At 41.9% G+C, this 12,709-nt stretch overlaps 1 protein-coding gene across 1 annotated transcript in view; it reads left to right on the top strand.

The window, feature by feature from the left end:
* Positions 1 to 7,418: 7,418 nt before the first annotated feature.
* The window catches only part of abhd8a (abhydrolase domain containing 8a), a 26,808-nt gene continuing 21,517 nt past the window's right edge, over positions 7,419 to 12,709 (top strand). The window contains exon 1 of the mRNA XM_048614324.1: positions 7,419 to 7,670. Within this exon, the coding sequence (XP_048470281.1) occupies positions 7,666 to 7,670 (5 nt within the window). The 5' untranslated portion in view covers positions 7,419 to 7,665. The remainder of the gene's footprint in view (positions 7,671 to 12,709) is intronic.

Below are 12,709 nucleotides of genomic sequence, written 5' to 3'. Positions count from 1 at the left end.
GTACATTGCGGCAGGTTGGAGTATAGTCACTGTTGTATTGTGGCAACCAATTAGTTCACAACAAGCTCCTGCAAGTAGCAAAGTGGTAATGACAAGATATTCTGTTATAGTGATTTTTTTTTAAGGGATAAACATTGTTCAGGGCACTAAACATTTCCCTTATTCTTCTTCTAACTAGTGCGACAGGATCTATCACATTCACCTGAGATGGCAGGCAAGGGCTTGGCTTAACATCTCATCCAAAAGACAGCACCTCTGAGGGTGCAGCACTGCCTTGGTACTGCTTTAGAGATTGCTGGAAAAACTCAGCAGATCTGGCAGCATTGTGGAGAGAAAGCAGAGTTAATGTTTTGGGTCCAGTGACCCTTCTTCAGAACTGAGTTTCTGCTTCATCTCCACAGAACCCTACCCACTTTTCCCCGGGTAGAGGAGTTCAAAGCTGGAGGGCATAGGTTTCGGGTTAGAAGGGAGAGATTTAAAAGAGACCTAAGGGGCAGAGGGTGGTGTGTGTATGCAATGAACTGCCAGAGGAAGTGGTGGAGGAGGGTACAATTATAACATGTAAAAGGCATCTGGATGGGTACATGAATAAGAAGGGTTTAGAGGGATATGGACCAAATGCTGGCAAATAGGGCTATATGAATTTAGGATATTTGGTCAGCATGGACGAGTTGGACTGAAGGGTCTGTTTCCATGCTGTACAGCTCTATGACTATGAGATGCTGAGTATTTCCAGCAATTACTGATTTTGTTTATGATTTCCAGCATCCCCAGTTGTTCGGTTTTTTGTGTACTGCGTTAGAGCCTCAGCCTAAATTTCAATCAGAAATTCACGTTAGAATCAAACAAACGCTAGCTATTGCCTTTGATGGCTCAGATGTTAACTATAGTTTCCAGAAGTCAAACCTTCTGACTCAGAGGTGAGAAAGGTGCCAACTGAGCCAGAGGCAAGATGCAGATACACTGGGGAGTGGGACTAACTGGGTATCTCTTTTAAAGGGCAGCACAGGTGATGGGACAAATGGCCACCTACTATACTGTCAGCTTCTATGACAGCCACAGAATGTTGTGGATTGAGCCACTGCAGCAGGCTAGAAAGAAGGAGAGATTTGTGCAATTAAAGGGCCTGAGAATGTCAGAGAATCATGCTGGGGCTATTAGCAAGCTGCTAGGTTTGTTTTTTCAGCTCAGTAAAGCTGAAAGTAACGCACCCCAGGGACAGGAATTTTCCATTGAATGAATATCCTCCACGTGCTGAGAGGTGAGAGTTGAATAAATAGACACACTGGTCGGGAGTCCGGAAGCTAGCTAAATCTAAGATACATAAAACGATAATTGATGAGTTCATCCACCACCCTTGTACTCCAGAAGCTATATTAGATCCCCTCTGATGTACAGGTGCCAGTGTTGAATGGGGTGGACAAATTCAGAAATCATACAACACCCGGTTATATTTCAACAGGTTTATTTGAAATCACAGGCTTTCGGAGTCTCAGTCCTTCTTCGGGTGTTAGCGAGAGAGCTTGTGTCAGACATGGAATTTATAAGTAAAAGATCAAAGGTATAAACCCTTGATCTTAAACTTATAAATTCTGTGTCTGATACTACTCCTCTCACTAACACCTAAAGAAGGTCCCCTCTGGCAATACATCAATTTTAAAATTCTCACTGTAGTCTTCACAACCCTCTGTAGCTTCACCATCTTCCCTTTAGCCTTCTGTAGCCCTGCAACTTTCTGAGACAACTGCACTCTTTCACTAAAGTAAAACAAAGAACTGCGGATGCTGGAGATTTCAAGCAAATAAAAACAGAAATTGCTGAAGAAACTCAGCAGGTCTGGCAGCATCTGTGGAGAGTGAAAGCAGAGTTAACGTTTCGAGTTCAGTGACACTTCTCTCTCCCCACAGTTGCGGCCAGGCTTGCTGAGATTCTCCTGCAATTTCTGTTCTTGTTTGTTGCACATTTCACTTCTGGCCTCTTGGGCATTCCCTAAATTTAATAGTTCTACCATTACCTTTTTTGAATGACTAGGCCCTTAAGCTCTGAAATCCTCTCCCTGAGCCTCTCTGTCTCCCTCTCTTCCTTTAAATCTTTCCCTAAAACTTACCTGTCTTACTAAGCTTGTGGCTATTTAGAGTAAAATTATCTTATGGAGTTTATTTGCTGTCAAATTTTTCTTGATAATTGCTCCTGTGAATTGCCTTGTGATGCTTTACTGAATGAAAGGTGCTATATAAATGCAACTTGTTGTAGGTAATTAAATTCATTGATTGTAGACAGACAGATTTGCAAGATAGATATATGTACAGGTTTATTGATGAATGGAATTTTAGATAGACACAAAGAAGCGGGGATGGACACATAGAACAAAGAAATAACATATAAAATACAAAAATATCTAAAATTTATTCTGCTTATCTACACCAGTACGCACATTAGGTGAAGGAGAAGAACTGGTTCAGTGTTACAGCAACAATTAGCATTCTGTGAAAAATGTTACCAAAACATTAAGCATAATCTTTTAGATGTTGTCCGATTTGATTTTCCAACATTTTCTGCTTTTATTCTGAGTGTTGGCGTTGCTTATGGAGCATTGCTAGATGGATTGATGAAGATAAAAGTGAAAGTGACACACTCAGAGATGAATTTAATCTATGTGGAAGTGCAAACAACTCTAGGAACATAGACAGATATGAATATGATGTTGTGACATTTCAACAGTAGGAATATTTTACTAACAATAAAATTAATTAGCTACAAAGCACTTTAGGATGACCCAAGATCATGAAAGATGCTATATAAATGCAAGGAGCTATACCTATTAGGAAAGATTGTAAAGGCTGGACTATTTTCTTTAGAAAAGACTGAAAGGTAGACCTGAAAGAGGTTGTTACAATTAAGAAAGGCTGTTGATAGTAAGAGATTCAGTGATTGTACTGCCATTAAATGTCAATGTGAAATGGTTAGATTCTCTCTTGTTAGAGATGATCATTGCCTGAAATCTGTGGGGCGCAAACGCTACTTGCCACTTTTCAGCCCAGACCTGGATACTGTCAAGGTCTTGCTGCATTTGGACATGACTGCTTCAGTAGGAGTAGGAGTGTAACATTGTGTGATCATCAGGCATCCACACTTTGACTTTATGATGGAAGGAAGATCATTGATGAAGCAGCTGAAGATGATTAGGCTAAGGACACTACCCTGAGGAACTCCGCAGAGATGTTATGGGGCTGAGATGTTTGACCTCCAACAACATCAAACATCTTCTTCTGGACCAAACATGATCCAACCATCAAAGAGTTGGGTTGAGATGGAGAAGGATGGAAGGAGACTTATGTGCAGGATAAACACTAGCATTGACCAATCTTGGCAGGTTTGGTAGCATCTGTGGACAAAAAGCAGAGATAATGTTTTGGGTCCAGTGACCCTTCTTCAGAATTTAGTTTCTGCTTTGTCTCCACAGATGCTGCCAGATCTGCTGCCAGATGTCCAGATAATTTTATGTAAGCCTTTTTTCTTCATAGATTTTGTTTTCTCAGATCTACCAACCCAATATTCTCCTCAAAGGTACATTAATCTAGGAGCAGCTAAGCCATACAGTTTAGAAATACTGTGCTCAGTTACTCTACTTCAGCTGGCCAGTGAGGAGGAGGGGACAGTTAGCTTCAGCAACCATAGGTGATCAACCAGGTTCCTCTTCCCAATGGCAAACTTGTGAGCTTTCATAGAATCATACAGTACAGAAGAGGCACATCGGCCTATTGACTATGTACTGCCTAAATTGTATGACTACCTACACTAGTCTCACTTTCCCGTAATAGGCCCATAGCGTTATGACACTCAGCGGAGTACTTTTTTCAAGGTTTGTTGGAGCAGATGGTCACTGTCAGCCATGGTTGAACAAAACACAATATATAAAAGCAGGAGATAGTAGGAAGATAATAGGGATTTTCTGAAGAAGGGTCTAGGCCCGAAACGTCAGCTTTCCTGCTCCTCTGATGCTGCTTGACCTGCTGTGTTCATCCAGCTCTACACCTTGTTATCTTATATAAAAGCAGGAGCCTGGCATTCGGCATGTTGACCTATTCTGCTATTCATTAAGACCATGGTTGTTCTTTTACCTCAACTCCCAACTTCCCACCCTATCCCCATATCCCTTAATCCCCAAATATCTATTGAATTCTGGTTTGAATATAATCGATGACTGAGCACCCACAAAGATTTACAATCCTGCAAATGAAGGAATTTCTCTTTATCAAAATCCTAAAGGGCCAATCCCTTAACCTGAGATTGCAAATCCATATTCTATGTTCGCCATCCAGGGAAAACTTTTCCTCAGCATCTCCTCTGTTAAACCTCTTATGGATCTCATATATTTCAATCATATCACCTCTCATTCTTATAATTTCAGGGAACATAGGATCTGTTAACTTTATATCTCCTCATCCCAGGGATCAGTCTGGTTGACACATCATCATGCTCTCTCTGGGGGAGGTATATTCTTTTTTAAAGTAAGGAGAAGAAAACAGGACAAAATATTCCAAGTGTGACTCCCTGTTGACCTTCAATGTCTGGACTCAAAGCTGAAGAGCAGGTTCTGGAGGGTAGTTTTGGAAGATGGTCAGATGAATGGCACCAAAGAACTATAGAATGATGCAGCACAGAATTAGGCTATTTAGTTGTTTGAAAGTACAAATTGATTAATCCCACTTCCCTACTTTTCCAAACCTCCCTGCTTTAGGAGAAGTTCCCATTGCATGGGAAAATAGTGATTGGAACTCCTTCAGTCAAAAACGAAGGAGAAAGAAAGCAGGAAACTACAGGCCACTTCATTTAACATTTATCACAGGGAAAGTGTTTTAAGATATTAAAGCTAATCAGGCAGGACCAATATGGTAAAAAAAGAAAGAACTGCGGATGCTGGCAATCAGAAACAAAATCAGAAATTGCTGGAAAGGCTCAGCAGGTCTGCAGTATCTGTGGAGAGAAATCAGAGTTAACGTTTTGGATCAGGTGACCCTTCTTCGGAACTGATGGTAGCTAGGAAAAAGTTGTATTTTTATGCAGAAGATAGGGTGTGGGAGGCAGTTAAGAAGTAAATGATAGGTTGAAATAGAGCCCAAAGAGTCAGAAGACCAGTTGGACAAACAAAGGATTGAATAACAGTCAGCCTAGGAGAGTGAGATAACAAGGTGTAGAGCTGGATGAACACAGCAGGCCAAGCAGCATCATAGGAGCAGGAAGGCTGACGTTTCGGGCCTAGACCCTTCAGCTGCTGGTGGCTAACAATAGGTTGTATGTTATAGCAGACCATGTGATAACAAGACCTGGTGTGTGGGGGTTGGGGTAAGGACAAGGCAGAAAGTGCCCCAAGCCCTAAAATTGTTGAACTTGATATTGAGTCCAAAAGGCTGTAGAGTTCCCAAGCAGAAAATGAGGTGCTGTTCTTCCAGCTTGCGCTGAACTTTGCAGGAGCACTGCAGCAAGCCTGAGACAGAGATGTTGGCCAGGGTACAGGGTGGCATGTTAAAGTGGCAAGGATTGACATCGTTTTGTGAAAGGGTAATCATAGTTAACCAATGCATGGGAGTTCTTTGAAGAAGTAACATGTGCTCTGGATAAAAGGGAACCAGTGGATGTACTCTACTTAGATTTCCAGAAAGCATTTGATAAGATGCCACATCAAAGATTATTGCAGAAAATGAACAAAAATGCATGTAATGGTGGATAATACACTGGCATTATTAGAAAATTGGTTACCTAATAGCAAACACTGAATGGGAATTAATGTGTCTTTTTTTCTGGTCAGCAAGATGTAATGTGTGGTATGTCACAGGGGTTAGTGCTAACGTCTGTACCTTTTACAATTTACAGAAATGACTTGGATGAAAGAACAGAGATGTGGTAACTGAACTTCCTGATGACAGAAAGATAGGTAGGAAAGTAAGTTGTGAAGAGGACATAAGGATGCTGCAAGGGCATATAGATAGTTTGAGTGAGTGGGCAAAAATATGGCAAATGCAGTATAATGTGGGAAAAGGTGAAATCGTCCATTTTTGCAGGAAGAATTTAAATAAAAGGTATTATTCAAATGACAAGAGATTGCACAGCACTGAGATGCAGAGGGATCTGGGTATTTTGGTGTATGAATTGAAAAATAATAGTGTGGAGGTACAGCAAACAATTAGGAAAACGAACAGAATGTAATCATTATTGCAAGGAGAATTGAATTAATAACTAAGGATTATATGCTTCATTTATGTAGGGTATTGGTGAAACCACATTTAGAATACAGTGTATACAGCACTGGTCTCCTTATTTAAGGAATAATATAATCAGTCAGTAGTTCAGAGAAGGTTTACTCTCTGTAAACCTAGAATGGGTAAGTTGTCCTACAGGGAAAGGTAGCCTTGTCTCTGCTGGAATTTAGATGAGCAAAAAGCAACTTGGTTGAAACATACAGAATTGTGAGAGTTTTGATAGAGTGGATGTGGAGAGGATGTTTTCTCTTGTGGGAGAATTTAGGACTGAGGGTCAATATTTTAAAATGAGGGAACACCTATTTAAGATAGTGATGTGCAGAATTCTTCATGAGTCTTTGGAACAATCTTTCTCAATTTGATGGGCACTGAGTCTTTGAATATTTTTAAGGCAGATGTGAATAGATTCTGATAAGCAAGGGGGAAGGTGAGAGTGAAAGTTTATGAGGGAGCTGGGCAGAAATGTAACCCATGATCAAATTGAGTGGTGGAGAATGCTTGAGAGACTGAATGGTCTACTCCAACCCATAATTCACACATTCTCTCCCAACAGGCTAGCAATGTTTTTCCTTTACTAGAATAATTGGGTCCCCTTTGAATTTCCTCTTCCAATGTATATTATTGAACATGCTTCCACCATCCTATCAGACAGTACTTAATAACCTGCTGCATGTTTTTTTCTCTCTCTGTCATCCCCACTGGTTCTTTTGCCAATCATTTCCAGTCTGTATCCCTTGGTTACTGACCTTCTTGCTAGGTGGAAACAATTTTTCTTCCCTTACTCTGCCAAGGATATTTGCTCGCCTGCTAGCTTCAGCAGTAGTATAGCGCTTTTACCCGAGCTGAGAGAGGGGGAAGGTCAGCCAGGGGTGATGTGTGTCAAATCACATCTCCCAGTCGATTACTGGACGGCCAGGTAAATTGCAAGCAAGTCTGCACTGTACAATTGACGCATTTTCCTGAGCTCCCCCAACCACTCTCGTCTTATGGAGGAGGAGCAGTCCCTCTGCATTACTGTGATTGACAAGCAGATCAACAAGGATCTGGGACAGGCTAATGGCTAGTCAAGGTGCCAATCTAGATAGGGGCGGCACCGGGAAAGAGCTGATTGGAGTCTTTCCCTTTTACAGCGATCAAGGACACACAGCGACGTCCTGCAAATAACCTGGAGATCCAATATTCAGCGCAGCGGGACACAGGGGATTGATACAGTATCCCCAACAATTTCTCCCTGGAGCAAGCATTGCAAACTGGAAGGACATAATGTAGAGTAGCAAACTGGAGGGGGAATTGGTCCCAAACTGGGGACACTTTGTAAATTTGTGTTGCAATATTTCAGCACATCTTAATGAGAACACCCGCATTTGTAATATCTTTGAAGAGCACCCGGAGTTCGTTTTTATGAATGAGGTAAGGGGGAAATTTTACGTTTTATTTTCGCCCCAGGTTGTCAGAAATGCAATCGGTTCCACGCGTTGCTCCAACTGCGATCTGTGTCCCGGGTGTTTGTGAATCGGCGATTGCTGCATTCATCTTTCTGATTGATCCAGTCATGCAAAACAAAAAAAAAATCAGTGCATTTGCTTGAATGCGAAAATAAAATGCATCTTGGAATTTGAGACCTGGAAATGTATCAAGATATTTCACTTCTGCATAAAATTCACAAAATTCACGGACAGTCTGCGTTTCCCTGCATCGTTCAATGCTGCCGCATTTTTCATTCATATCATAAACACGGTTTGTGCATTGTATAGTTTTAAAACATTTTTAGGCTTTAAATACATGTATATTTATAAAGCAACATCGATATCTTGGGCGGTAGGATTAAAACGCCATTGAGTAAATCTCCCGGGATTAGGAAAATACTTCCAATATGAAGATTGCAGGAAAAGGAATATTTGCCAATGAATCGAGCACATTTATAGTTGATCATGGCTTGATAGAATCACCAGATTAGATACCCCGAAGCTGGGCAACAAATGCATATGTTTTCCACGCGTTTTGCTGTATCTGACTTGGGTAAATGTATATGCAGGGGGGAATTTGACCTGCAGCCGTGTCTGTACTGAAACCGACCACTCACCGTTATAATCCATCTCTGCTGTTCCCCACTGCAGTTCGGATGTCAAGTTGGAAAATTAAAAAAAAAATCCAAAATGTGTTGTTATTCTGACTGTTTTATGAACCCCTTTATTTTGGTATAAATGAGACACAGTCAGTTCTAGTTCCAGTTCCCAATGACATGGAACCAGAATGGCACAAAACTGGCGCGAATCTGCCATGAAACTTGCAGTTTTCATCGGTGAGGCTACCAGAAGCGGCCGTGTGGCGAGTAGAACTGTCACGGTAGTGCAACAGGGGGCGCTCTCCACTGAGGGTGGGACTGAGCTGTACAATAGGACAGCGTAGGGAGAACTTTGTATCTAACCCCGTGCTGTCCCCGTCCTGGGAGTGTATGATGGGGACAGTGTAGAGAGAGCTTCACTCTGTATCTAACCCTGTGCTATCCCTGTCCCGTTAGTAAAAGGGAGTTTTTTTACTCTGTATCCAACCCCGTGCTGTCTCTGTCCTGGGACTGTTTGATGGGGGACACTGTAGAAGGAGCATTACTCTGTATCTAACCCTGTGCTATCCCTGTCCAGGGACTGTTTGATGGGGAACGCTGTAGAAGGAGCATTACTCTGTATCTAACCCTGTGCTGTCCCTGTCCAGGGAGTGTTTGATGGGGATACTGTCGAGGAACTTTACTCTCTATCTAACCCTGTGCTGTCTGTGTCCTGGGAGTGTTTGATGGGGACAGTAAACAAGGAGGTTAACTCTGTATCTAACCCTTTGCTGTCCCTGTCTTGGGAAGTGTGTGATGGGGGACAGTGCAGAAGGAGCTTCGCTCTATATCTAACCCTTTGCTGTCTCTGCCTTCGGATTGTTTGTTATGGATGGTGTAGAGGAAGCTTAACTCTGTATCTAAGCACTTGTGTACTTGTCCTGAGGTGTTTGATGGGGACAGTGTAGAGAGAACTTTACTCTGTATCTAACCCATTGCTGTCCCTGTCCTGGGAGTGTTTATTGGGATGGTGTAGGAGAAGCTTGATAACAAAACAAATAAAGATCATGCTATTAACATCCTTCCTGACTTCATGTCATCATGAAGTACCTCACAATTAATCAAGTAGTTTTGAATCCCTGTCATTAAAGATATTTCCAGAGGAATATTTTTGGTTTACTGTTTGTGGGTAGGATATGGCATAATGTCACATTCCTGTTTGTGTATAGTGTAGTGTCACACTGTTTGTATGTATTGTATAGTACAGTGTCACACTTTGTTTGTACGTAGTGTAAACTATCGTGTCAGCCTTACTGTTAGTTCAGAGTATATTGTTACTTTGACTAAATGATTACTCATTACCAAACTCCCCATTTGCTTCCATGTGGGACAGAGTGAGAAATGTTTCTTTTATTGGTCTAGCCCACCCTGATGTGCAAGGGTTAGGCTACTGGCTTCCATTGGGTTGATCCGCACACCTGACAAAGTACTGCTGTGACTAACAGTTTCCATCTGCAGGACAGCTGACCAGGTGACTCTGTTACTGATTGCTGTTGCCTGTATTGGAAGGATTTACAGGTTGACAGTCATACAAATTGACCACATTGTAAATGAACCTTCCATGTGCAATAAGTCCAGCTGTGGGACTCGAACCTGGAGTTTCTTGCCCAGAGGTATAAGGACATTACCACCTTTATTGTTAACCCTTGTTACCTTCGAGAATGGAGAGGAACCTGCCTTCGTGGATTGGGACACAGTGCATATTAGATAGAGTGGGAGAGATAGAAGATTAACTACATTGCATTGATCAGATAGGGCCAGAGTAGGGTTTTCAAAATCTACGAATTGTGTATTTATATAGCGCCTTCACAACCGCAGGATGTCCAAAAGTGCCTTTACAGCCAATGATGTTATGTTTTGAAGTGCACTTACAATTATAGTGTGAAAAATGTACAGCAAAGTCCCAAAAAAGCCAGCAATATGATATAGGTAGGGTGATCTGTTTTGGGTTTTGACTATGAGATAAATATTATGGGGGGTGGGGGGGGGGGGGGGGGGGGGAACCCTGCTTTGATCTAGTCTCCCTGAGATGGTGGTAAGTTTAATCTCTCATTGACAAGCAAAAAGAAGGTGAGGGTAGGAGTACCTGTCATCTTTGAAACTGGCGTCAATTTGGTTAGACACAGTGCGGGTATCGGAAGAAAATGTGTGTGTAGAATAACGCATTTAGTGATTGGGAGAAAGAAGAACTGAACAAAGCGGTAAGTGGTATGGTTATTAAATACATTATATACAGCATCTGTCATTATCTATTCTGACCTGGGAATGTTTGCAGGCAACGGTGTAGAGGCGGATTTATTTTGTATCTAACACTGTGCTGTATTGGGAGTCTTTGGTGGGGACAGAGTACAAAGAACAAAGAACAGTACTGAACAGGAACAGGTCCTTCAGCCCCTTGCCTCTAAGTGGTCCATATCTCTCTATTCCCCACCTATTCATGTATATATCAAGATGCCTCTTAAACATTACTATTGTATCTGCTTCCACCACCTTCTCAGGCAGTGCGTTCCAGGCACTTACTACCCTCTGTGTAAAAAACCTGGCTCTCAAATCTCCTTTAAACTTGCCACCTTTAACCTGAAACCTATGCCCCTAGGAGTTGACATTTCGACCCTGGGTAAAAGACTCTGACTATCCATTCTATCCACGCCTGTGATAATTTTGTAAACTTTGTAAACATCCTGTGATGTTCAAGTGCAGTATCTAACCCCATGCTGTCCCTGTCCTGGGAGTGTTTGATGGGGACAGCGTAGAGGGGGCCTTTGGAATGAAAGAAAGACAGAACTTCGATTTAAAAACCGAAAGAACTGCAGATGCTGTAAATCAGGAGTAAAAACAGAAGTTGCTGGAAAAGCTCAGCAGATCTGGCAGCATCTGTGAAGAAAAAATCAGAGTTAACTGTGTGCTGAGGAAGGGTCACCGAACCCGAAACATTAACTCTGATTTTTTCTTCACAGATGCTGCCAGAGCTTAGATTTATTTGTGCAGTATGAATGGTATAATTTTAAAGCAAGTTATCAGCTCCCTCCACAGACATAAAAAATGCAGCTTTACTTAATCAGTTGTCTGCTATAAATAATTTTGAAAGATTTTACATGAAATTTACATATGTCAGGTTGACTGATTAAAAAAACAAAAATTTGCTGGTGAAACTCACCAGGTCTGACAGCATCTGTGGAGAGAGAAACAGAGGCTGTGTTTTAAATTCAGCATGGCCTGTTTGATTTGTGTTGAATTGGCTAATGATAATGTGGATGGACAACCATTTATACTTCATGCATTTACATTGATTTGCAAGTGAGAGGCATCATCGTTTCTGTCTGTATTCTGCAGAAGAAATGACCTGATGATCAGTTTTGAGTCTGTGCTTGAATAGGTCATTGTAGACAGTAATAAGGAGCTTTCTGGTTGCAAAGGTCCCATCACTGACTCGCTCAGGGTGGCTGCAAGTAGGGCCATTAGCACTCACTTCAGCACATTTTGAACAGATGATCATGTGTATTTGGTCGCTCGAATTTGCTCCATCTTTCAACAAAGTCAAGGCTGATGTGGCTGGTGCCTCAACTTAAGTTTTCCAACCTGCCCCCAATAACCATACCCTTCCTTGTTAGTTCAGATACAGAGGGAAGCCTTGGTCAAAGTTAGCTCGTGACAGACCCCAGAGCACTCACTGAAAGGTGCATATGTGTATATGTTGGGTGAAGAGACAATTGGCTTAGTATCATCCCTCTGTAGTCGAATAGCCCACCAGCCTCTCTCACAGACTCACACCAGGAAGAATGATTGCTTGGAATAGATTGTAGAGAGCATCTTGAACTTGTAGAATATCAACAAGAAAGAAAGTTCAGAGGTGGGCTGGAGAGGGCAAAGGGGCTTGTTTGTAAATTGGGAAATATGAGCGGGATATCGGCGGATAATTTACTCTAGGAGCAGAGTGTCTGGCCTTGAACCTAAGAAATCTTTGGCCAGAGCTGATCTTAGCTAGGAGAGTCCTTATGTAATAGCCCCAAGCAGAGCCACAGAGCAGAGAAGATATACATCTTGGCAATGGGCCAGTCAATGAGAGCACAGATGGGATAGACTGAGATGTAATGGTTAGGAGACACTGAGCTTGAATAGTTGCCAGTTTAAGAGTGCACAACAAAGACATTTAATCCCTCCCGAATATTGAATGGCGGGTGAGGGAACTTCAGGCTTGAATTGAGAGTTGTGAAGTTTTCCCATCAATCCAAGCTCTTTGTTTCAATGAGTAAAAACTGAAAGAACTGCGGATGCTGTAAATCAGGAACAAAAACAGAATTTGCTGGAAAAGCTCAGCAGGTCTGGCAGCATCTGTGAAGAAAAA

The sequence above is a fragment of the Rhincodon typus genome, chromosome 29 (genome assembly GCF_021869965.1).
Source record: "Rhincodon typus isolate 14 chromosome 29, sRhiTyp1.1, whole genome shotgun sequence".
NCBI lineage: Eukaryota > Metazoa > Chordata > Chondrichthyes > Orectolobiformes > Rhincodontidae > Rhincodon > Rhincodon typus.
Note: the sequence above shows the minus strand (reverse complement) of the source record. Positions and strands in the feature narration are given on the sequence as shown.